The 25,814-nt window shown below is 38.4% G+C and overlaps 1 protein-coding gene across 16 annotated transcripts in view; it reads left to right on the top strand.

Moving 5' to 3' along the window:
• INPP4A (inositol polyphosphate-4-phosphatase type I A) overlaps positions 1 to 25,814 on the top strand; it is a 111,184-nt gene that overhangs the window by 66,606 nt on the left and 18,764 nt on the right. For 9 of the 16 annotated variants that reach the window (XM_074535770.1, XM_074535763.1, XM_074535760.1 and 6 more), the window contains 17 exons: positions 1,002 to 1,120; positions 1,236 to 1,352; positions 2,356 to 2,435; positions 2,824 to 2,977; positions 3,840 to 3,930; positions 4,602 to 4,749; positions 7,679 to 7,809; positions 8,174 to 8,278; positions 9,076 to 9,184; positions 10,806 to 10,823; positions 13,272 to 13,455; positions 14,924 to 15,142; positions 16,277 to 16,415; positions 19,308 to 19,340; positions 22,419 to 22,591; positions 24,312 to 24,435; positions 25,345 to 25,471. In XM_074535770.1, the coding sequence (XP_074391871.1) occupies positions 1,002 to 1,120; positions 1,236 to 1,352; positions 2,356 to 2,435; positions 2,824 to 2,977; positions 3,840 to 3,930; positions 4,602 to 4,749; positions 7,679 to 7,809; positions 8,174 to 8,278; positions 9,076 to 9,184; positions 10,806 to 10,823; positions 13,272 to 13,455; positions 14,924 to 15,142; positions 16,277 to 16,415; positions 19,308 to 19,340; positions 22,419 to 22,591; positions 24,312 to 24,435; positions 25,345 to 25,471 (2,071 nt within the window). The remainder of the gene's footprint in view (positions 1 to 1,001; positions 1,121 to 1,235; positions 1,353 to 2,355; positions 2,436 to 2,823; positions 2,978 to 3,839; positions 3,931 to 4,601; positions 4,750 to 7,678; positions 7,810 to 8,173; positions 8,279 to 9,075; positions 9,185 to 10,805; positions 10,824 to 13,271; positions 13,456 to 14,923; positions 15,143 to 16,276; positions 16,416 to 19,307; positions 19,341 to 22,418; positions 22,592 to 24,311; positions 24,436 to 25,344; positions 25,472 to 25,814) is intronic. The other 7 variants (XM_074535772.1, XM_074535768.1, XM_074535773.1 and 4 more) reach the window with 5 other exon arrangements.

Raw genomic sequence — 25,814 nt, 5'->3', positions numbered from 1 at the left:
AAGATGCAGAAGTGACCTTAATTGTGAGATGGTTGAATTTGGACAAGAAGCTTGTGCATTGACTCACCTCACCTGAAGAATGAATGAATAATATTTTCTTGCTGAAAATTCAGTCCACATTTTCAACTGCAGGATGTTTTTCTTGGCTTAATAGTGGACTTTCATTTGAAAGGTTATGCTCTTAACAGTAGGCTAATGAAAAATTAGAAAATTTTCTCAGTTATGTGTAATTGTGTTATAAATAATAATCTTAACAAGCATTCTCAGAGCTGAATGAGGTATTTCAATTATTTTCAGATAAATAAAAATATCTAGAATTACAAAGCTGTTTAGCTAAATTTCAGAATTTACTTCATGCACATAGCTGAAGCTGAGTCGGACCACACTGTAGCTACCTGTATCTAGCTAGATAGAATTTGGCTCTGAAGTTTAATGTAATTGTGTAGTCACTCATGAAAATTTTTGGAGATTGTTTCCTATTCACCATAGTCCTTTTCCCAGCAGTCAAACTCACAGTAACATTTTAGAGGAAATAAATTGCTGTCATCTTGCAATTGCAAGCTGGTTTTCCTCAGCAGTGCTGCTTGATCAATGTTCAGGCCCTTCTGTTGGTTGTCCTTGGGCAAATGCCATTTGATAATGGGCTTAATGGAGCGTGACTTGGAATCAAATGCAGCCAGGTCATGAGATTCCCAGGGGAAAAGCTGCATGTGGGCTCTTAGGATGAGCTTGCCAAGGGGTGGATAGGCATGTATTAGAAGAGAACAAGTTTAAATTGCAGCTCCAGAGCTTGGAGCCAGGCTGAGCTGGTTGCATGTTTACTGTTTGCATGCACAAAGTTGGGTGATGTCTGCTTTTATAGTGTGGTGATAGAATGAATATGAAGCCCTTTGTGGTTTGATTGCTCAGGGTGTATAATGTGGTTTTATAAAAATGTAGAGTCTTACAGCAACTTGAAAAAGATCCTGAATCTGAATGTATTTATCTGTTGCATACCTAAGCTTGCAGTGAGCTGCTAACTCCATCGCTAGATCGAAAACCAAATAGTTTTGTAGCAGTGAGTGTAACTACGCCTCCCCAGGCATTCTGGACGAAGCATGCTCAGACAGAAATTATTGAGGTGAGTGCTCAGATACTTCTAGATTAGATTTAAAATCAAAGCTAACACACGAATCATTTCTTTCCTAAAAAATATCACCTTGCATTAACTTTTGGCTTTTTGTTTATGATTACAGGGAACAAGTAATCCTATCTTTCTAAGCAGCATTGCCTTTTTCCAAGACTCTCTTATCAATCAAATGACACAAATCAAACTCTCCGTGTATGACGTCAAAGATAGATCTCAGGGAACAGTAAGTTTGCTTTATTCTGTTGCCTGCCCAGTCAGTGGAGCAAGGAAATGAGAGGCAAAGAGATAAAATTAGTAACTTCTGTGGAAGAAAACAAAGGGATAGCAGCACTGATCATACAGAAAGCAAGATGGGTAGGGAAAGGAGGAACAAATGAGATTGGCTTGGCAGAGTGAGGAGCATTGCCACTTTTCTCAACTAAGGCTTGTCTGCAGCAAATTTGGAAACCATGGATTTAAATAAAAAAGATCCTGTCATTTGTCCCCTTACATTGTGGACATTTTTAGCAAACTAGATAATGAATAGGATCTAACATCCCTAACTGAGGCTTCTAGCCTGTGCCAAAATGCCAGAATGAAACGTTCCTTTGGAACAGAACACCTAAATTCTGGGAATCACTGATACATTACATTTTGTTCAGGGGTAAGGTTTGTTCCTTTACTGAAAAAAAACTGTCAGTGTCAGCGCTCACATGTTGTTAGTTGGATTTTTGGACAACACAGGCTGTTTATTTTCCCACTGTTGTCCAGAATACTGTTTCAGGCCCAATGTGTCTGCTCTTCCATGGCTTCCTCAGGGACAGCAGAGCTGTCCCTGCCTGTTCAGTGCTTCATGGAGAAGCTCTAGGGAAAAATTAATGCCTCCAGGGGAAGTAAGTTCTTCACAAGGAGATAAATTTGGGTCAAGGATGCAGCCTGAGCCCTGTTCAGCCATTGCTTTCAGTGTTCCTGAATTGCTTGACCTAAGCTCATATATACTGAGATGCCTCCATGTATATCCTAGAGAAACAAAAATGCATATTGTCCTCTAGTAGAAGAAAAACTTTTAGAAATTATCAAATATATTAAATTTCAAGAGATTTTAATTAGTTGTATATGGTATATTTAGTTATGATTTTGCTCTTGGACTTCTATGCATGATAATCGTATTTTGCACTTCAGTGCTGTGGTCAAAGCCTTTGTTCACTGTAAAGGTAAATAAAATTCTGGAACTCATCTTCTTTCAGATGTATTTGTTGGGTTCTGGGACATTCACTGTAAAGGATCTTCTTCAGGAGAAGTACCACAGGTTGCACATAACACTAAGGTTTGTAATATTTTCCTTCTTTTAACTGTTAATTCTTCAAAACATGCTTAAGATGAGATGAAAAACCTCTTATGTCATGATTAAGTTGAAATGAACCTAATTAAACTCCCTTGTGTTGACATCAAGTATATTCTGATTATCAAAATGTGTGACTACATGCATCTCTTCTCATTGTCATGTTACCCTCAAATGTATAAGCTGAACACAGAGCACTACCTAGGCTGCCTTCATTCCATGCAGCATCCTTGTGGAATAAGGGGAATATTCTCCTGTTGGACTAACCCATTATAAAATTATTACAAATGAAGTTGCAAAGCTTCCTGTTTAAACTGTTATTGAAGTCTGAAGATTAATACCCTTTTATAAGTGTTTCCTTGTTGATGAACAGGTCCTCCTCCAAAAAAATCTCAACGCAGAGTATTTGTTGCAGGTCGGCTGAAAGTGACCGTGTTGGTAACATCACAGTTATTGGATGGCAGATGGAGGAAAAATCTGACCAAAGGCCTCCAGTGACAAGGTCACCTGATACCATTAATGGAAGGGTGAGTTTGAGCGTTGGACCAAATTCAGAAGAATGCAGATTAATTGCCAGCATTGAAGTAAGCTAGGTTGACGTCTGCCATCAACTTTCCTGTCCATCTTGGTATTTAGTAGAGCTTTACATTTTCAAAATACTGTAAGGAGCATCACCTAATGGTGATGAAGCCATTTTGAGATTTGTAGAGCTCTTGGTGCTCATGTGCGGGGAAAATAATTTTAATTTAAAATTATTAAGCTTTAGTTATCAAGTATTCATGTTCTTCATTGGAAGAGGCTTCTGGTACTGTTCATTGGTGCACTTGGTGCATGGATTACCAGTTTCAGAGACATGTGGTATTTTATTTCACATTGTGGATAGGAAGGTACCATTAGGCAAAACTGTAATGAAGATGCTAGGGAATTCCCAGAACTGTTTGAAAGCAAATGTTTGCAGTACTTGCTCAGCCTAGACATATATTTAATTCTTCAAAGCTTGTGTTTTGAGTATCTTGGTGATCATTGCACTCTTATATGTGTATTATATTCACACTGTGCACTAGAATCCCTTTTTATTCTCCAGATCTGTTCATGACTATTGATGCAGTACCTGCAAGGATTCTGGAGCTGTGCTAGCATAAGTAATTGAAAGTCTGGATGAAAATTTTTGTAGTATTTTGAAGTGTGCATAGAAGTAAATAGGATTTATTATTTCAGCCTGCAATATTTTTTATTCACAGTAGAAATATTTGAAATATTTATTTAAAGCATGTGTGGAGTTGTATATTTCTTTGAAGTCTTTCTGATAGGTCATCACTGCATATTGTTTGGGCACTGAGGTTTCATTCTTTACTATTTCTGATTTTTCTTGTTTTTGTTCTTGTTCAGACTGTGTTGCCAGTTGATGAAAGTTTAACAGAATCCTTAGGAATCAGATCCAAATATGCTTCATTGCGGAAGGATGCACTACTGAAATCTGGTAAGCTGCCCTGGGCTGTAACAAGTGAGCTTTAGGTATCAGTAAAAGCTGATCTGCCCTGTGTGCCTGTGGCCCCAGGGCATTTCAGCAGATGTTTCATTTGAATAGGAGCAGGCTGCTGATTGAGCAGTCCTTTGAGGGTCATACCAGAATAAATCATTTTATCATATGCACTATTCTGTATTGTAAAAACAGCAGAAGCAAACTCTTGCCATTAGATTGACTGTAATATAACATTTTTCATGTAATTTTATAGTCTATTCCTAAACAATTGTTGCAGGGTGAGGAAAGGGTCAGAGGAAAGCAAATTGCTTTACAAAAAGAATCTTGCAGAAGAGTTAGTTTTCCAGCAAATGATTGTGTGAGAGGAAAATGCACAGTACATAGACAAAAAAAAAAAGGCATTTTAAAAGGTGAATGCGTATTTAATTTAGCTTCTTTAGCAGTGTAGTAAGTCATTTGGAGTGGAGCCTTTTCCTGCAAACACTTGGAGAATGGCCATTGCAGAATGACCATGCCTGCAAAAGGTAGACTGATGCCTGCTTAAACCAGATCGTTACAGCAGGGTGTTTCAGCATAGTGAACTGAAGCCATTTACTTTAAGAAAGAAGAGACTTTGTACACTTTTAAGTCAGACCCTAGGCTTAAATAACATGGTTTTAATTCTTCAGTGTTTGGTGGTGCCATTTGCCGAATGTATCGTTTCCCAACCACCGATGGAAACCACTTGAGAATCTTGGAGCAGATGGCAGAGAGCATCCTGTCACTGCACATCCCTAGACAATTTGTGAAGCTGCTTCTAGAGGAAGATGCAGCAAGGTGAGTTTTGGGATGGATTACATGTGCAGTAATACAGCAGTGATGTGGCTGTTACTGAGTTACAAAGGCATAAATATATCTGTGTTAGTGCACTAACTACTCGGTGAGATAAGAAATGGCTTTGAGAGTTAGAAGAGTAGTTTTGAATGGAAAACAAAACAGAATAAAAGCAAGTAAAATGAAATGCTGTAGTACAGTAATGACATGGCCTCATTTTAGGAAGTGTGAGAGAGAAGGAAATCTGTTAAGCATTTTGTAGGTTTAGTCTGAATTTGCTTTTTTGAAGCAATTAACTTTCTTGCAGGCAACATACTCCTTTATGATTGTTTCTTCCCTACATTTGTAGGCTGTGGTTTGTAAATCTTATGTTTTATGTACTCTTTGTGAAGGCCAAGATTGGAATGTTAAAGCATTTTAGCTGTGTTTTTGAGTACTGGGCTTTTATTTTGACTGTATTTTAATCCAATCCTATAGATTTTAACTAAGTCTGACCTTAATTAATACTAACTGGTCTTCTTGTTATTGTATATTAGGACATTTCAGTTCCTTTGGAATATTGTGAAATAAAATCATGGGTTAATCCATTCATTGTAGGTATTTTCATATTTTGTGAAAATGACAAACTCTCACAGGAAGATGGCAGAGACTTTTTGTAAAGCATGGGAAAGCTAATTGAGTTTCTGAACTTTCTGATGTTACGTTTTTAGTGGTATGTACTTAGATTCTAGAAATTGAATGCTCTATCTTGTTCAGAAATTGAATGCTCTATCCTATTACAACCTTGGTGGAGCAGGCTAGGGGTATGCCATTGCACATTTAGTCATGAGATATTTGTTTTTTATTTTGCATCTTTGTTTCTCTACAGCTTGCCTCACAGTAGGTTTAAAAGCACCTGTTCATTGTTAGATACAACCATAATAATAAAGAGTTGGGCAGCTTATCCATAAGATGCCATGTATGATGGATGTAGGTTAAGGACTTGAATATAAGGAGAATTGGGCAGCTTATCCATAAGATGCCATGTATGATGGATGTAGGTTAAGGACTTGAATATAAGGAGAATTCAGGGTGAATGAGCAAAAAAATGTGTCTTTCAGTAAGACTGTAGACAGTGAAGTTAGAGGCCTTGGCCATGAATTGTGACTGTTCAGAGGCTCTTGCTAAAATCATGCAGCGATTGGTGGATGCCTGTTGTAAACAGGTACAGGTTAATAGCAGCCCAGGTGATTGTTAATATGACCTTGTATATGTCCACTGGGTGGTGTAGCTCAGAGGTAAATAGGCCTTTGTGTAATTACTGAGAAAGGCTCCCTTGTCTCTGTTCAGTTGGGGTGACCCTCAATAATGTGCACAATCACACTTTGTATTCATAGAGTCACTCAAATTTGACCAAGTGCTCTGTTCTCCCTCCTCAGTGCTGCAGCCCGGAGGAATGACAGACAGCTACACAAGCACAGCTGTTTCTGTCTTCACATCCTGGTGACTTAAAACGTCCTTGGATAATCACAACTGCTGTCTCTTAGATAAAACTCTTCTGGGCCAGAGCCCTTTGAAAGGAAACATCTACTGGGGGGTGTGACATTTTGACTGCCTATTTATTTATGGCATCCATATTCCTTGCTGTCTTGGCTCTAAGGGACAAACAAGTGGTAAGCTGTGAATTTACTTCAGGAAGACCAGGGCTCAGATGCATGGCTGGTTTTGAGCAGGGAGTTTGACAAGGTAATCATAATAGCATCTTATGCAGAAAGCAAGTTTTATGATGAAATGGGAAGTGTGTTTATCTAGGTCACTGATAAATATACTTTATGCTGTTGCCTGTTGGCAAATCAATCTGATGTTTTTCTTGGAAATTTAGTTCTTTTTGATAATATCCAAAGTACTGTGGAGTGGGAATTGCTCTGTGAAATGCTGTCTTAAATTATACACAGACAATTGGTTAAAACTATGGAATTAGGAATATTGAGAGAATTGCAAAAAGAAGTGCTGGATCCTTTTGACAGATGATTGTTCTACCTTTTCTGGGGTAATGTGCTATTGAATTTAGTCTGGCATTGACCTGTTTATTTTTTCCCCTTTTTTCCTTTATTCCAAATAATACACTAATCCAAGAAGAAAGTAATACAAATGTGACATGAAATACACTGTTCACAGCAGTGAAATACTGTTCACTGCTGGGGAACAGTATGTAACAGAGGATTGCCATGTGTGACTGGCAACCTGGCAGTTGGGGTACAAGGGGTTTTCCTGTTTGTATCTGTGGATGTCCAGTCCTGCTTTATTCTACCCTGAGTGCCCAAAATCCTGCATTTCAGATGAAGATTTTTTTGGCTCATCTTCAGTCTCTCCAAACCCTTAATGCTTAAGGCTTGCAGTCTCTGCAAGCCTTTAATGCTTACACTTCTTAGGCTTTCCCTGGCCTTGCAAACTGTTGTGTACCTACCTTACCAGTGAATATACTCCTTGTACCTAACATCAGATAAGTGCTAATATCCCACTTAACCTCTGTCAGAGATTTAATTAAAGAGCCACCACAGTTCAGTAAAGTGTCCAAGTCACCTGACACAAGACAGTTCCCATCATTTACCAATCCTCATATAGTTGGAGAGCTCCTGCAGAAAGGTGGGAAGTTCTACTTAAGATCAACACCTGAGGCTCCTGGGGGGAGTACAGTGTATTCTGCCTGTGAGGATGCAATTTACCTCAGAGTAGTGCTCAGCCTGTGCTCTGACATGTGCTTGTGATGTGTGTTTGGAAGTTTGGGATATGTGTTGTTTCCAGTCTGGTGAGTAGCTCAGACATGGTAAATTGAGAGTGTGTCAGCTGAGGATGGTGTTTTGTTGATAAGATGTGAAACTCATTCCTGGTCAAGTGGACTATGGACATAAACACCTCTCTTTCCCTCCCTCCCCATTTTCTTTTCCCCCAGGGTTTGTGAACTAGAAGAATTGGGAGAACTGTCTCCTTGTTGGGAAAGTCTTCGTCGACAAATAGTTACACAGTACCAAACAATTATTTTAACTTACCAGGAAAATCTGACTGACCTGCACCAGTATAAAGGTGATTTTATTTTATAAAAACATGATTCTTCTCTACCAGGATTGTTAGTGCTTCTCTGAAATTGGGAACCCCGAAGGTTTTATGATGACTAAACAATGTTATTATATTTTTTGTCTTTATTAATAATTATTGTGAGTTTGCCAATTACCGGGAATATTTGTCTATTCTGTTTGTTCTCTTATCTTACTCTGAAAGTAGAGGACAAGGCATGAACAGTAACAGAAAGATTTTGGTTTGTTTTTTCTTTTTAATTTTCTCTGCTTTACTTTCAGCACATAGCAAATGATGAACAAATCTTCTTGAATGTTTTAGCATAGGCACAAGGAGAAGAGTTTTATGCTTAATTTTGTCTTGCATTTCTCAGGTCCTTCATTTAAAGCCAGTAGCTTGAAAGCTGATAAAAAACTGGAGTTTGTTCCTACAAATTTGCATATACAGAGGATGAGAGTCCAGGATGATGGAGGATCAGGTATTAGTTTCTCTTTCTTCACTGATGTTGTTACTTTGCTCTCCACTTTTTTTAATTTCCATCATCAACCATACAGCCAAGGTTCTACAAACTATAGTAGTAGTGCTACTTGGCATTTTTGTAGCACCTTCTATTCTCAGATTCCAAATCTCTTTACAAAAGAAGAGATGGAAGTATAATTATTGCTGTTCTACAGGTGGCAAAACTGGGTTCTGGAGTTAACTGAACTCTAGGTGGCACAAGTTAGCCTTTGTAGTAGGGTTGGGTTTAGCTGCTGGGTCCCTTCCGGACATTCTGAATTGCAGTAGAATAAAAAAGGTTCTGACTGTTGTTTCTTGTTAAGCTTGTGTGCTTTTTCTCCAGAATCAACATGTATGGCAATGCAAAATCACATTTTTTCACATCAAGCTTGTTTCATTGTAAATAATCTGGGCTTTCCCTTCTTTTAGCAGTAATTCCCTGTGATCATGAATACACACTTGTGTCCATGTGAGGGATTCCAGTAATGGCAAGCTTTGTATACAGACCAGTGTTCAATACTTCTTTTTCACAGTCCATCTTCTAGATTAAGAAACAAAGGACCTGCATTCATATATGGTTCTTTCACCTGAAAAAGTATTTGATTGATTTCCAGGGCCTCTAGAACAACTCAGTTTTCCATGTCTTTCAAACCTTGGCAAAGTTTTCCAGAAATTTTTCAGAAAAGATTTTGAGCTTACACAATTGTTTGTCCACAATTGTTTGCCCACGTTAAAGATGACAGGTTTTCATTTGTAAGTCCTTTTTGTCCATCCCAGATCAGAACTACGACATAGTCACCATAGGAGCACCAGCAGCTCATTGTCAAGGCTTTAAATCAGGTGGCTTGAGGAAAAAACTGCATAAATTTGAAGAGGCAAAGAAACAGTAAGTAGAAATACTATTGTGTCAGCTATTATTGTGCGTTTTCCTCCTGGTCCATGTTCAGTTATTTGGAAAATCATTCCATTCTGTTTTTATTTCATTCAATAGTACTACTATACAATATTTTGAATTGAATATTTTTCTGTGCATTTTTTTTCCAAAGAAGGAGAGGGAAAACAGTTTCTTCCTTATATTACTGTATTTGTTTGTTTACTGACAGACTCTTTCTAAGAGTCTTTTTATGAAAACTGAAATTTTTCTGAATACTTGTTGATTCATTTATTTTAGTTATTTTAGGTGTTGGGTTTGGGTTCTGCCCAGTTGTGGGTCAGAACATTTGCTGAACATCCTCAGCTGCACTACATCATGCTTCAACCCATTATTTTCAGGAGACTTTCAGCCCGCTTGTAGCTTCCAGGTCCCGTTGCTGAGCTGTCTTTAGTAGGAACCTGCTGTGCCTGATTAGTAAATTCCTTGTTGACAAAATGGATTTAGTTCTGAAACTATTGCTGGAGGCTTTCCTGCATTGCCTAAGGTTTATGCAGAGATTGGGCTTCTGAATTTGTTCTCTGCCCTACAGGCAGGATACTTGACCCCAATGGGGCCTACAGGGACTGCCCAGTGACCTCTGTGGAAGAGTGGATGTATGGATGTATGAGCTATAGGGATTGCAGAAGCTGGCAAGGTCACATTTGCTAACCTGGCACCCACTCCAGCTGCCAGAGAAGGGAGAGTGCTGCAGGGTCTGCATTGCTTCTGCTGCTCTGTGGAGCATTTGAGACACAGGAGCGGCAGGACAAGGAGTTGTTGTAGTCAGGGAAAAGGAGACCTTGATAATGTCCTTCCAAATAAAGGATTAGTAGGATTTGGAGCTGATAGGACAAGGGAATGACGTGGGAATCAACTGCAGAATTCATTTTGGCTGTAGAGAAATGAATAGCAGCATTTTGTGAATGTCAGTCAGATACGAACTGATAAACAGATTGGTGCAAAAATGCCTAGTGTAATTACTCAGGCTGACAGAGTGCACTAGGATGGGACTAGAGGAAACTGTAAACTTAGGAACACTGGTATGCAGGTTCACCCTTTCTCTTTTGCTCTTTGAAATTACCTCCTTCTGTCAGTGTAGCCACTGAAGTGGTTCTTGCTCCTGCAATAGCTAATTTCCCAAGTGGATTTGTTCTTTTTCCCCTCACCCAATAATTAAGTTGAATGGAGAGTTTAATTTCTATCCAGAACTTTTCCTCTAAGCTTTTCAGAACTGTTCCTTCTGGGTCCATGAAAACTGCAGGTTCAACATTTGAAGAACAACTTTCATTTTAAATACATCTATGTTATCAAAAAGCCAGTATAGTAGAACTGAGATCCATCTCCTCAGTTTCATTGTTACATTCAGTTCCTTCTTCTTTCATTGGCATAACTGTGCTTGGTGCATTCACAGCATTTCCCCAGATCAACTCATGGTCATCTGGCAATCTGTGTTTTTTTGCTTACAACTTCACATACCTACCTTATTGAAAACATTACTCAAATAAATTATTTCCCCCGTCATACTTTGTTTTGTTTCTGCTTTTGGTATTTGCTAACAATGTGCTAATTTTATTTTGGTTTTTTGTTTTTGTAGCAGTTATGAGGAGTGTTGGTGAGTTTTCTGTTTCCGAGAGTTCTATAGAGGGTTTCTGTTCTCTGGGTTGTTTTATTTTCCTTTGTTTGGCAAAGATCTGGTGTGTTTTAAAGTGTGCAGGGCTTTTTAATGTCATGCATCATGGCATCCCTAATTGTGCTCTAAGTAATTGTAGCTGCTTTGTAGAACATGATGTGTGAATGAACTTCATTTCATCTGCAATGTTTGTTTGCAATGAACAGCTAACTTCTGGCTCTCTCTGACCATAAGAAGTTAAAAAAACTGAAAATCAGAACACAAGGATTTTATATATTTTCCTTTGTTATTTCCAGGGAAAACTCTCTGGAATGAGAAACTTTTCTGCCAGTAATGGAAGATAATTAAGATAATTTTTTGTATTTTAAAACCTTGATAGTGACAGATTTGGCATAATGTATACTTTTGTAATCCATGTCTTTATTTAAACATTTTCACATAATATTTTTTCTCATTTTGTGGTGTTCAGTGCTATCAAAAGCAGACATTACTGGGTGGTTCAAAAATGCAGAAATTCTGCTCTAAATTACTCTTATTAAGGTTGAACCCCCAATTCACTGAGAATTTAAGTCTGTATTACAGTTTGCTGCTATAACACAATGAGAGCTGTTCATTTGAAAAAGCAATTGCAGGTTGGAAAGTAAGTACATGTGAACTTTACACCATAATTTTTTCCCCAGTCATCCTAGCAAGTGTTTATTATTAAAAATATAATAATTCTAAATCCAATCTCAATATGCTGCATGGCCTTTTCTGCCAACTATGTCTTTATGCATGTTAACCACACTGTTGTGGAAAGAAATTGCTCAGAGGAATTGTCACTAAGATCACCAGTCACTAGAAAGCACAAATCAAGTAGAGGGAAAGCCCTAAAACCTGAGATTAATTTGCTGTATGGGATAGCAGTGCTGGGAAGTGGTTGTTCTCTGCCCTTTGGGTGGGTGGGCAGAGCACAAACAAGAAAACTCTTCCAGGAATCACTTCTGAGTTACACCCTTTGATAACACATCCCTCATCTTTCTTTTGTAATGGAGCTCAGGCAGACACTGGCATTAGACTTCTCCCTTGCCTTAATATCCATTAAGGGATAAGAATTGGAATTGTGACATGATTTTGAACACAACCCTCATTTCCTACCTCACAGATACACTGCAGAAATGAACAGCATTGCTCTAAGGGTAGCAGAGTTCCCACTCCTTGGAGGTCATGATCTGTTCCTGAAAAAGAAACCCCTCTCCATGTAACCTCTCAGCGTGGCTGTCTCCATTTAACAGTGCTGAGATGGGTGCAAACAGTAGGTTCTTCTGTGCTGTCACTATGCTGAAGCTATTCATGACTGAAAAAAAATAATAAAATGAAGTTAATACACAATAGGTGTCCTTTCATGCTTGATGCATGGATATTGCACTTGGCACAGCTGGAGATGATGTAAGGCCTAGTATTTGGGTACCTTTCCTACTGGGAAGGAAGAACCCAGCATTTTTCTTGACAAAGGGAGTAGTTGTCAGTCGGTTCCAAATAATTAACTAAGAGCACAACTTCAACTTAGAGTAATTTTCTAAGTTAAAAGGCAGCTTTTGTGAATGACTCTCAAATGGGATCAAATTACCCTTTGGAAGTGCCATTCTTTCTCCAGCAGTTGTAGACCATCTGTCTTGGATTGGATAAGCAACTTCTATAGACATCTAAACTTAAAAGGGCATAATCTGGTCTCCACTGTCAAATAAGCAATCTTAATGTAGCTGCATTATCCCCTTATAAAGATATGTTTGTCCCTAGTTTAGTATTTTAAGTGTGTGCTAAGAGAAACTACATAGAGAACAGTGTCCTTGGATCAGCCTGAAGATGCATATTGATTTTTTACATATCATAAAATTGCTTTTGCTGGTGTAACTTGATTCTGGTCTGCAATAGGGGAAATTATATACTTGCAGAAGGACTTTTTTGTTAATACAACAGTGTTTGCATTATGGATCTGGGTGGCATTTCTGTGTTAGAAGAAGCATAGATTTTCTTTTCATTATATTAGTAGATATATGGTAAAACATGTTTGTAAGCAAGACCTCAGTGAAGTATCTGTGTTGTAAGGAGAGGGAGAATGGAGCAAGATGTCCCTGCAAAAGGTGGTTCTGTATCTGATGGCAAAATCTGTCACCCACATTCTCCTCAGCAAAACTGTTCCTCTGGTGTGCAAACTCTGCCCACAGCCCCTTGGTATGAGGGATTAGTAAATCTGCATCTGAATACTTTTACTAAAGGCAGAGAAGTCTCTAGCATCATGTTCCTGCTGTGCAATTGCCCACTGGACTTTCACTGTTGTTCACCAGTTTAGGTACATTTTTGTTGTCTGCCATTAATTCCCCAGCATGCCACTGTAATGTGTGTCCCTCTAGATCAATTTCCCCCCTAAAATCAGTCTTTCTTTTTCAGCACTTCAACAGGTTCCCAGTCTATAATATACATCCCACAGGACATCGTTAGAGCAAAGGAAATCATTGCACAAATCAACACCCTGAAAACACAAGTCAGTTACTATGCAGAAAGGCTCTCAAGAGCTGCCAAGGATAGATCAGCTAATGGCCTTGAAAGAACACTTGCCATCCTAGCAGATAAGGTAGGAGAATAATTCATCTCCCTGCTGAAGCACAGTGTATTGCTTGTTCTCTCTGCGCCTTTAGTAGTTTTTCTTGAAACATCTGTTTTACCTTTTTCAGTAGAGTGTTGTAACATGCACAGACCTAAACAAAAGTTATATAAACCTTTAAAAGTTCCTGGTTTTATTTATGTATCTCCTACTTTTGACACTCTTGCCTTTACCTCCTCTTGAAAGTGCAATGTCCTCAGATTCCCTCTATTCATTCATCACATTGCAGTAATGTGCACTCTTCACTTTCTTTTATATCCTTTTCTCCATAACCACCTGGGATTTTTTTAATGTTCTGAGTCATCTGTCAAGCCGCAGCAGCTGTGTGAAAGTTAATGAAACAATTCTGTATTTTTCCACTGGTGAAATAAGGAATAATGGTGACATAACCTTTGCTTGAATTATAGTAATGTAAACAAGTTATTTCTTGATGTGCTAACAAAAAAGCAGACTGGATCCACAGCTGAACACAATCTTACAGGGAGAAAAAAACCCTTCTGTCCTTGAAGCAGATCTGAAGGCTCTAAACAGCAGTAGGGGCCAATCAGCTTGACATAAATTGTCCCAGTGGAAGGGATGCACATACAGCTTTGTATAACAGGACCTCATGTAAATGTATTATTTATTGTAGTACTCATTCTAAATGAATACAATGTTTAATTGTTCTGTGGGATTTTCTACAACTGGATTATGTGCATATATAACATATTCATGTCTTGTTTGTTGTTATTTTAGTAGACACACAGGCCACATAATTTTCCTACTCATATGGTTTACAGAAATCCTTTAATACGACACAGCTAAATAAGACAGGGAACAAATTGCATTGATTAGTGGGTTATACCTTCAGCCCTCCTCTTAAATATTTTTATGATTTCAGACAGGATGATTGGGGTGAAACCTGATCCTTCTGGTGTGGCAACTGTTGTGTGGGGTATAAAAATCATTTAATATAGAATATAGTGAGTTGGAAGGGACTATAATCAGGATCATCCTGGTCCTGCCCTCCCAGACTCACACCATGTGCCTGAGAGCATTATCCAAACACTTCTTGAACTCTGTCTTGGTGCTGTGACCACATCCCTGGGGAGCCTGTTCCAGTGCTCAGACACAACACATGTGTCTGCACATTGTTCTAAGTTTTCATCAAATGAAGAATAAAGTGCAAATAAATTGAATTGCACATTCCTCAGTGAAATTTTCAACAATTACAAATCTAATATAGTAGTACAGACCTTGGAAATGTATCATTTGTGTTTTGGGATCCTATACTATTTTTTAAGGTCGTTCTGTAAAAGTATTCTAAAGGCACCTTCAAGCAATAATTTCTTTTACAGAATACTGCTTCTTTTTTTTTTTTTTCTTGAAAAAAATGCAGTATAAACTGTGTATGGAATCATGAAAAGTTTTCAAAATGTGGGGCTTTATTGCGTTTTAGACCCGGCAACTTGTCACAGTTTGTGACTGCAAGCTGTTGGCAAATTCAATACATGGACTGAATGCTGCAAGGCCAGACTATATAGCTTCAAAAGCATCTCCAACCTCTGGAGAAGGGGAACAAGTGATGCTAAGGAATGATCAAGACACACTTGTGGCCAGATGGACAGGAAGAAATAGCCGATCTTCTCTGCAGGTGGACTGGCATGAAGAGGAATGGGTATGTTTGCATAGTGAAGCGATGAATCCTTTGTTCTATTTACTTTCTTTTTTAATAAGCTCTGTAGCTGCTCACCAGATATGCATAGGATGAGTATGTAGGAGGTATTACTCAGCTAGCAAAGATGTTGTCTCTATCCTGCAGGCAGTTACTCCTTGACATGGGAATACAAGCAGGCTTTAATAAATATTTCTGGGTCTCCTAAACACTGGAAACTGTTAGAGGAGGTGCACAGCATTTTTAAGGTGAGGCCCAAGGGAAAGTAAATAGCTTTTCAAGTGAAAAACTGACCACACTACAATGGGCTTTTGCACTTTCCCAAGTGTATTTTGGGGGTGCTAGCTATGCAATTTGGCCTTCCTCTTACAGAAATACTCCCATAAACATTTAGAACTTGCAGTCAATCACTGTTTTGATTATGAACAGCATTTTAAATCTGTTTGCACAAAGTATTTAATTTATTTTCCCTACCACACTGCCAATCAAAATGAAAATTGGACTGTGTAAATTCTGTCATTGTGTTAAATAAACAGAAGTTAACTAAATCTCACAAATAGTCAAGATTAATTAAAGCAATTGCTAATATTGGGAAATACCAACTTTTAAAAGAGATTCAATTCATTTTGGAAATGGATCCTTGCTAGTTGTAATTATTTTGGCATACTTTGACTTACAGTCAAAGTCACAGTAATAAGATACAAATAAAGCTAATTCAGTGTTTAGGCATTACTATAATAGTCATTTTATCTGTTGTTCACTGAGTTACAAAGAAAAAATGATGTGTGATTGTATACAATTACTATGTCAAACATGAATTTCAAGAGTAAACAATAGTGCCATCTAGAAATTGGAATTATAGGGCAAGAGGAGGAACTTAAAATTGTTTGGCAAGCTTACACAGAAAATATCTTTGCTATTTAGCACACAAGTCATGTCACTAGATATTGTTGACATCCTGGTATATGTTATTTATATATCCATAATTTTTGTGTGCACACATGCAACCACAGTAGTCCAGAGGAAAGTTTGCAGAGGAATTGGGACTAGAATCACACGAGGAAATATATCGCCAAGGGATTTGTTACCCAACATGTCTTTTGGTTTTAAACTGGGAAAGAAATGTTTTCTTTTCAGGAGAAAGTTTGGTTGAATGTTGACAAAAGTCTGGAGTGTATCATACAGCGAGTGGACAAACTCCTGCAGAAGGAGCGCCTGCAGAGTGACAGCTGTGAGGACGTTTTCCAGTGTGATGTCAGCAGTACCAGTAAGAAAGGTAATCGGGACAGTCGTGCCTACTGGATAAATCCAGAAGATTTAAATGAGACCTCATCATCCTCACCACCTTCATCATCCTCACCACCATCTTCATCCACACCAACCTGTGCATGCCATTCTCTCAAGACAAGTGCGTATGCCAGACGCTGCTTCTCCCTGCTGCTCTCTTCCTGTGTGCTGGCATCATTCCTGAGCCTCCCCTACAGCCCTCCATGTGTTTTTAGCTCAGTGGTGGTGTTCAGCAGTGATGTCAGGCAGAAAGAGCTGTTAGGTGTACTGGGAGCTGCTAAGCCCATTACTTCTTTTGAAATCCTGGTCCCACTGAAATAATTTCAAATCCATTGGTGGCAGTGGCGCTTGGTTTTCACTCTGTGTGTTTTAAGCTGATAAAACAGTTGTATGGGTTATCACAATACAGACACCACCTCTGCTGGCTTTCCTGTTGGCTTCAGCTTCTTTGCAGCAATCAAAGCTTATTACAGGTAAATAAAACATGAGAGAAGTGCAGGCACTTACTTACTAAAAAACTGGTAGTCCCAGCTGGGCTGCTAAAGCATGGGAGAGGACCACAAGCAGTCCCATTAGACTGAGCTGAATGTAGATGAACCTAACAGAGTTCAAAGCAAATTTTAACCCAAACTGTGGTGCTGAGGCACTCAATTATTTAGACTTCTTGTAGCTGGAATGTAGGAATTGGCAGTGCAAGTTCTTAGTTGAATAATCCATTCAAAATTTAGGCTCAAGTGGGTGCTGTATGGAACCCAGTGTAAAGTTGTAAGCATGCGAATGAAATAAATCCTTGTAATTTTAGACTGACAGTTTGGCAGCTGTGCATTAAATTTCAGAATTATTTTATTTACTTATGTACTTGACTTATTCTGACATTCTTTGCATGTGGTCATTCTGATTTGGCCACTTAATAGCACAGGTGGGCGAAGTGAACCTCTAAAATGCCTGATCTGTGTTCTCATTTCCTTTGTCCTGTTCTGTCTTGTTTGATGGGGCCCTTGTCCCTTTTGTGTGTCTGTGACTTCATGTCCATCACATTGTTAGTGTTGCAGTGGGAGTGCCTTAAGAAAAAAAAGGCAAAAATTAAGTGAAAATGTTAATATATTTTTTGTGTAGCTTTGCATGTCACCTTATAGTTTATTTAGTATCTTAGACAACCATGTTTTTCTAGATTAGACTGACCTTTTTGTGCATTATTAAAAAATAGGAGTGTAGGTTTTTGTTTCAATAACCTTTGACTAAATTCCTTTTACTGGTTTGATACCTATAAATGTTTTTGTTTGCCAGCTAGTTTACATGAAGTTTTATATGTATTTACATGTAAGTTTAATCAGTAACCTTCAATGCACATTCACACAAATGATTAAATGTTGTGGATTTTTGATATTAAAAATTCACAGGAAAAATCTGTGTTGAGTGTTGTCAGAAGGTTTTCCCAAGACAATTGGGTGCTGGAAACAACTTAGAATAATATTTTCCTACCATTTTCAGTGGTTCTTTTAAATCTGCTCTAGATCTTGACACTTACACCATGTAAAAGTGGAATTCGCTGTGTGACCCAAGCAAAGATTTTTTTAGTGCAAAGAATTTCTGTAACTTTTCCCTGCTGTCCCTCCAAAATAGGGGGAAAAAATCCTTCTGTTTAACCAACAGAATCTGGGGCAGAATTGAAGGACAAAGAAGGTCCATTTTCTAAGTTCCTAATCACAACATTTTTGGTTTTGTGTATTGAAAGAATTAAGGTTTTTCCAGTCAGTAATTCTGAGTTTTGAATAAATGAGCAGAGAGCAGACGGAAATTACTTTGAAAGCAATGTAAAACCAAGCCAAACAAGATAGTTCCAGAACTGGTAAGAGAGGGATGGTAAGATTTGATTGAAGGATCTCTCTAGAAATGAACGTTTGTGAAAGAAAATATTGCCTGAAATAGTAGAAAGGAAACTTAAAAAATACATTTTCAAACATACTTAGGTTATTGGCTTAGATATTCATTACTAAAATCACAAAATCACATAGGGACATACAGTTTCTTTAGTGAACATGATGGATTTTAATTTACTGAGAGGTTTTTCTGATTATCTAGCTGAGATGATTGTCCTGATGCAACACTGTTGAATTTTATGTTTTCTGTTGTTATATTCAGATTTATAATTGACTAGTGAATCTAGATATAAACAACAGAAGCTTAAATTCTGTTAGCTTAGTAAACTACTTTGCATTAATGCAGGACTTGCTACAACAGAGCTTATGTTATTTTTTACTGTTAGCACTGACCTGTAGTATGTTTTCATCTGACAGCTTGATCCTCCCACTGAAGTGAGTATGGAATACTCACAGACTTCACTGGTGGAGTTTCAGCCCTTAATATACATTCTAAAATTTCTGTTAATTATCTCAGAAATTGTGTAATGGAATTTGACTCGGGTAGCAAAGTACTGGTTTCTTCTTACTCTTACATTGTGGGTGCCTTAATGTAATTTTCTGTTAAGTGCATTGAACTTATTGCTGGTCTTTTGCTCTTCTGTTTAGCAGCCTTACTGCCAGCTTAATCTGTGATTGCAGTAAACCAGTGGTTCTCAAATTGTGCCCTGTGGATCACTGGGGGTTGACAGTGCCCTTGCTGGTAATCCACAGCGAGCCTCTGAGCTAGCAGGTACTGGCTTTCCTCCAAGTCCCCATCCAGGTGTTCCTCTGATCAGAACAATGGAGTGGAGGAGACAGCCCATGCCCTCCATGCCTCGGGGCAACAGAGTATTTCTGCCTAGCTCCTCTTCACTCAGTGAAAATGTTTGAGAACCCTGGCACTGAGCATTTGAGTTGCTTGTATTTAGACTGTGTTGCTGCTCCTTAATCATGCATGTTGCCCCTCCATTTCTGTGCAGATTGCAGCCCTACTCTGGAAGAATCTGCCCCAGGTATGTGCATTCATGGCTTCTGCTTCTTCTGAAAACTGCAGGGGATTGTTCATACTTAACTGAACAAGTGCCTTGCTTTATGATGGACCATTTTGAAATGGCAATGCTTTACAACACCACGTGAGTTACCTAAGCTGTTGAGCAGTTATTTCCTAAGAGTGCAGGGGGTAGCTAGTCTTTTTACATGTCCAGATATGGGAGAGTGCTTGTTATGGGCCTCTGATTTCTCCAGTTGATGTGTTTCAGCAAACTGATGTAGATGACAATGGATTGAGGCTTGTTCCAAATGTCATTGAAGTCTGTGGGAGTCGAACATTTCAGACATGCCCCTTCACATGGGCTGTTGAGCTGATCTTTCTGAATGAGAAGTCGAGGAGAACATGGAGGAGCCAACAAGGCTGATGGAAAATCTCTGTTGTGGGTGCATATCAACGCAGGACGACCCCCAGCCAAGGAATAACGTGCAATAACTCCAGTGATTTCAGAAGGCTGAACAATTGGTTTATTAAGTTATACTATATTCATACTATACTATACTAAACTATACTATACTAAACTATACTATACTCAACTATACTATATTATACTCAAGAAAAAACCCATGACCCTTTTCAGACAGTCACGACACAGCTTTGACCTAATTGGTCAATCAATCCAAACACCCGTCACCGGAGTCCAGTTAACAAATCCCTCTTCGGAAAACCATCTCCATAACACATTCCACATGTGCCAAACAACAGATGGAGAAGAATTGTTTTTCTTCTTTGAGTTTTCTCACTGCCTCCCCCAGGAAAAATCCTGGGCAGGTTGTGCCTTCTGCTCTCTGTGAAGAGAGCTGCAGCCACAGGTGCACACCAAGTGGTACTGGGGATTGGAAGTCTCATGTTTCAGGATACAGAATTTAGGAGTCTCATCCCAGTGTTAGCATTCTTTCTTTTGTCCTTGTCCCTCTGTACTTAATATGAAAAGACTAAAATATCATTTCAAGGCCTTGGAGGACAGCTGTTTTAATGATATTTTTATTACTATGGAGAAGAGACCCTTAGGGCAAAAAAAGCAAGAATTTTCCCACCTGACATTACAGCCTACAAGCTTTATGTATTTGGTTCTCTTAATAAGACACTTATTTTTTATGAAATGGGCAGTAGTATATAGTCAGCAAAATTTCACTGTGTGAACTCATTGGTCTTCCCAACACCCCTACCTTGTTTCAACCTGATTTGAGACTGGGAGTGCAATTCATTTTATTCCTGTTTACTGTTAATAACAACTGCCACTGACTAAAAAAAAAGGAGCACAAGTGACACCTCTGTGAAGTAGGTAGCAAAAATAATTTAGAACTTTGCAGACTGACAAGGGTTTGTTTTTTCATGGCCAGAATTTTAAACCAAGAGAATACACAGCACAGAGAATTTTTGCTCACTACCTCATTTGAGTCCCTGCCTTGTATGTGAATGTTGGAAGAAAGAAACCCATCTAATAATTGCATAATCTTTACCAGTGTACTTTGTGATTGCCAAAGATAAACATATCTTTAAAATGAAGTGCTGTCAGACACACTACAGTTTTAAATCTTCACTGAGTTAGTAGCTATATGCATGTATATACATATATATACATGTATGTACATACAGTCAGTGAGATGATGATGTGCTGGAAAATATTTTCAGTTCTCGTTATTCTCATTTGCTTACAGAAAAGCTCTTAAATGCAGTAAAAGAAACACTGTTAGTTTCATCTGTATTTTGCTTTCTAAGTGTTCACAAGGCCATGTTATGGCATCTAACTAATTTTGAGATAAATATTTAATAGAATTTAGAAGATAAGCTGTGATTCCTTGCCTGTTCTTTTGATGTTTCCTGCTTTATTTAAGGCAATGAAACAGAGTCAAACAACTTTCTCTTTGTGTAGTTTGTTAGGTTATGCATCTACCAGATAGAACAAAAGCCAAAAGGATAGTTCTGTTACTCTTGCCAGATATGTTTCTGTTAGCAGACTTCCAGAGTTCCCCTCTTTGGCTGGTTATCAAAGGAACATTTATTATTACTGACTCGTAGTTCTGCCTCTGAGTCAAAATCCCAAACAATTTACTTTCGGGGCTTTAAGTGTCTCATTCATGCAGGTTCTGGTCTGTATGTTGCCTTGTTCCTACAGCCAGCTAGGGTGGGAGTTGTGTGTGTGCTGTTTGTGAGCTCTGGTGCTTTTAAAAAATAAAACATATTGTCCTGCCCTGTAAAAAGAGAAGGACTTGGACAACTCAGTTTCACTTCTGTGCTTCCTGTGCAGGACCTTGAACAGAATCCCTCTGGATCATATGTTGTGTATTTCAGTGGAAGAAAAGCTCCAAAGTACTTCCAACAATCTGTAGGACTCCCATCTAATTCACTGTGTTTAATATTTCTTGTAATCTAACTTAAAGCCTTTAAAACTGCTCAGGAGACAGGAAACACTTAAAAGAGTACCTACATTAATTTCTCATCTCACACCTTATTATTCTTAGCTGCAAGTAGGAGATGAACATCATCTTGCCTCACTGAAATGCAATAAGGATCAATAAGATGGTGAAGCAATTGAATGATACACCTATGAGGCTAGAGATTCAAAAGGCAGGGTGTTTGGGAGGAGTCTCATTGACAGAGATGGCTAAGCAGATGGTCCCCACTTCTGTTATACAATGGACTCCTTACTGTCTGTCCATGGATGTGCAGTGAAAGGGTTTGTTTAAACAAGAACATGCAGTTATATACACTTCTGTATATAATTGTTCATGTTTCTGTTATGATTTCCAAATCTGCTGTTGTACAGCCTGTTGTGTGGGCACAAATTCTGGTAAATTTTACATGGCCTGGAAAGTCGTAACAGCTTTACAAAGTAAAATTCTCCATATATTCCTCATGCAATAACCACACTGTAAGGTTACTTAATTATTACAAAGCAGGGAATAACCATCCAACCAAAATAAAATGAGTTCTAAATGTGAATTATTTGTCCTGCAACAGGAAGTTTCTTCTCAATGTGTGTTTGTTTCAAATAAAGTGCTTCCACTGCTGCTAATTTTCTTTTTTTTCTTTGAACCAGGTGAATGGAGTGAAGCTCTTTATCCCTTGCTGACCACACTCACTGACTGTGTAGCCATGATGAGCGACAAGGCCAAGAAAGCCATGGTGTTTTTATTAATGCAGGACAGTGCCCCAACAATAGGGCTCTGCCTGAGCCTTCAGTATCGCAGGGATGTTGTCTTCTGCCAGACTGTAAGCAAGCACAAATGCATGATTTGATTTCCCTTCCACATTGGGTGGGGTTTCTATGAAATATGAAAGATTACTCTTTCCAGAATTTTTCAGATCTCTTCCCAGGTTTGACACTGATTTCCCCTTGCAAGCTGTGCCATCCTGTGCTTACTGGTTATGTGCATTTGACAATTCATAAATTAGGTGTCTCCTTGGGTATACAGTCATTCACTATTGAAAAAAAATTATTCCAGAACTAGTAAAAATACTAGTATACTAAAATATACTGCTGTTTTCAGAAATAACCTTTGCCTTCCAATGCCACCAGGCCAAAGAAAAAGTAGGTGTGAGACAGGGGGGACAAAATGGTCTATGAGTAGCAGTGTACTCTCTCAGTTACCTTTTGTTGTTTTCTGCAATGAGAAACCCAGCAGAGGTCCAGCTACAGGAATAGAAATTAGTTCTGGGTTTTTTCTGGTCCCGCAGGCATCTCTTGTGTCAGACACTGACTAGCAGGTATCTGCACTAAAAAAATTTCCACTGCCCTCAGAAAAAAATTCCTCTACCCGCTACACCTTTGTATTATGTCTGCTTTCCTGTGAAATCACTGTCTTGTTGATTTATCTTAAACAGTTTATTTCTTGGACATCACTGGCAGGGCTTTAGTCTGATAATGTAATATCAAAAATGTAAAACAAGTGGCAGGATGAGAGGAAATGTCCTCAAGTTGTGCCAGGAAGATTCAGAGTACATGTTAGGAAGAATTTCTGCATGGAAGTGGTTGTTAAGACCTGGAGTGGGCTGCCCAGGAAAGTGGTGGAGCCACCATCCCTGAAGTGTTCAAAAAATGTGTGGATATGGCAGTTGAGGACATGGTTTAGTGGTGTACGTGGTGGTGCTGCTGGGTTGGCCTTGGTGATCTTGGAGGTGTTTTCCAACCTTAATGAATCTTTGATTCTGTGATTTCATAGAGATAAAATCAGGGAATTTTCTAATATAAAACCCACCGCATAACGCAGATAATTTTAAAATTCAGTCCTTTGGATATGTTTACCCATCATGTTCAGAACTTTATTCTCTTCTGTTTAATTCTATAACAAAGTCATACGCCTGTATACAAAGTATATGGCCATCACCTGGGAAATTCCTTTGTGGACAGTGAATTAAGACTAGTATTAATTTTAGATAATAGTACTTAGTACTACTTAGTACTAATCTTAGGACTAGATCCTCAGGATCTTGTTCTGAATATCTTGTAACATCAGAGTTTAAGTCTGCATAATGTGAACAGATACTGCATTTTAAAGCTTTCTCAAATGTAATTTTTGAAAAGCAGTAATTTATTCATACTATCAAAATTCTTGGCCTGGAACTAGCTGTGTTGCTTTTCTGTCTAAAACTAAACCAATTCTCTAAGGAGCAACTTCTGTAATTCCTAAGTTGTAGCCCCTACCACAAGTGATCGTGTTCAGAAAACAAGAAGGTGTGAGATCGACAGCAGCCCCATTTTGAGACAGTTTGTGAGATGAAGGCAGTGTGCCCTGAATCTCATTTAATGAGTGTTTTGGCTTTTCATTGGTTGGTTGTCTTCAGCTGCAAGGAAAAAATGGTGTCTAAAGGAAAAGAGTATCTGTGTGACAGATTTTATTACACTGCTTATACATGCTGTGATTTGTGTTTGAGGCTGAAGAACCTTTTTTATTTTGAATAATTTCATTCTTTTCTGTTTCCTCTCTCACAGCTGACAGCTCTCATTTGTGGTTTCATTATCAAACTGAGGAACTGCCTGCATGATGATGGATTTCTAAGACAACTCTACACCATTGGCTTGCTGGCACAGTTTGAGAGCCTGCTGAGCACTTATGGTAAAGGCACAGGGCCAGGGGGTGGGATTAGCTGTTGAGTCAGCAAATTCTGCATTAAATTTGCTACAGCAGGATCTGAGTGTTTGGGACAACATGCAGCTCAGCTACAAAATTATTTTAAAAACTAAAATGCAAATCTAGATTATAGCCGAAGTACTTAATTATCTAACAACTCTGAATTTTTTCACACTTGCTTGAATTGTTTCCAAAAGATAAGTGTAGTTCTTTTATAATAGAATGTCAAAGGTTTAAGAAAGACTAAAATGTATCACAGTGGTCTTTGGGGTTTTTTTTCAGAAAATAATTGGATGAAAGTTCTGGTAAGCTGGGAGAAACTGTGCCCAAAATACACTTTTTGAATTTTCTTGAAACTTCTGTAGTCTTGCAGCACAATGTGAGACTGAAGACAGAATATGAAAAAGGGAAAGTACTTCACTCAGAAGTGTTTCACTTCCATGTCTCAAAAGCTGTCTGGATACTGGTTAGGGAATGTTTTATTAGACAAATCCAGAATACCTCATGCAAAGGATATCATGGCTCTGACAATGCTGAGAAGTACTTATTAGCACCACCTACCTTGGAAAATCAGCATATGAAATACTTAAAAAAAAGTAGTAGTCTGGACTGTTCTAGATAACTGGTGTTTTCTAAACTTGAAAACACCAAGTTATCTTGAGCATTTCAAGGAAGTTTTGCCTGATGATTGTAAGTATTTTGTAATTAATGACAAACTGAACTCAAAAAATCAGCCGTGACATTGTCTGTAGGTCAAGGGGGAGACCAGGGCTCCAGCACTGCTTCATCTGTGGAACTTCTGTATGGAGTGTTGGCCTATTCTTGCCATCGAATTGACAAAGGAAAGTTGTGCATAACAAGTAATTACAATTCACTTTTTCCTCTTGGATTTAGGTGAGGAGCTGGCAATGCTGGAGGACATGAGTTTGGGAATCATGGACTTGAGGAATGTAACCTTTAAAGTAACTCAGGCTACATCAAATACATCTACTGACATGCTGCCAGTCATCACTGGAAATCGGTAAAAACCAATAAATTTACTTTATTCCTCATGAGTGGGAACATGCTAAAGTTTGGCTTTTTCTACCCAAGTTGTAGAAGAACTGCAGTATTAATGAGGAGAGCAAAATCAGCCATTGTCAGGAGATTGGTAGATCTGATGCAAATGTCTGTGAGGATATAAATGCACCATTACAGGTTGCTGCAGGTTTGGTTTTGAACTAGAATAGATCTTCTGACTAGAAGCAAGTTGTGGCAGTTCCTCAGTCAGTTGTGACTGATGGTTGTTTTTTAATGTTTATATTATATTCTAGGTGTTATACCTCTTTAGACAAATAACACATTCTTGGAATGTGGCTTTTTTA

This window comes from Zonotrichia albicollis, chromosome 2 (assembly GCF_047830755.1).
Source record: "Zonotrichia albicollis isolate bZonAlb1 chromosome 2, bZonAlb1.hap1, whole genome shotgun sequence".
Classification (NCBI taxonomy): Eukaryota; Metazoa; Chordata; class Aves; order Passeriformes; family Passerellidae; genus Zonotrichia; species Zonotrichia albicollis.
The sequence above is the reverse complement of the archived record's forward strand: the minus strand, read 5'-3'. Positions and strand labels throughout refer to the sequence as shown.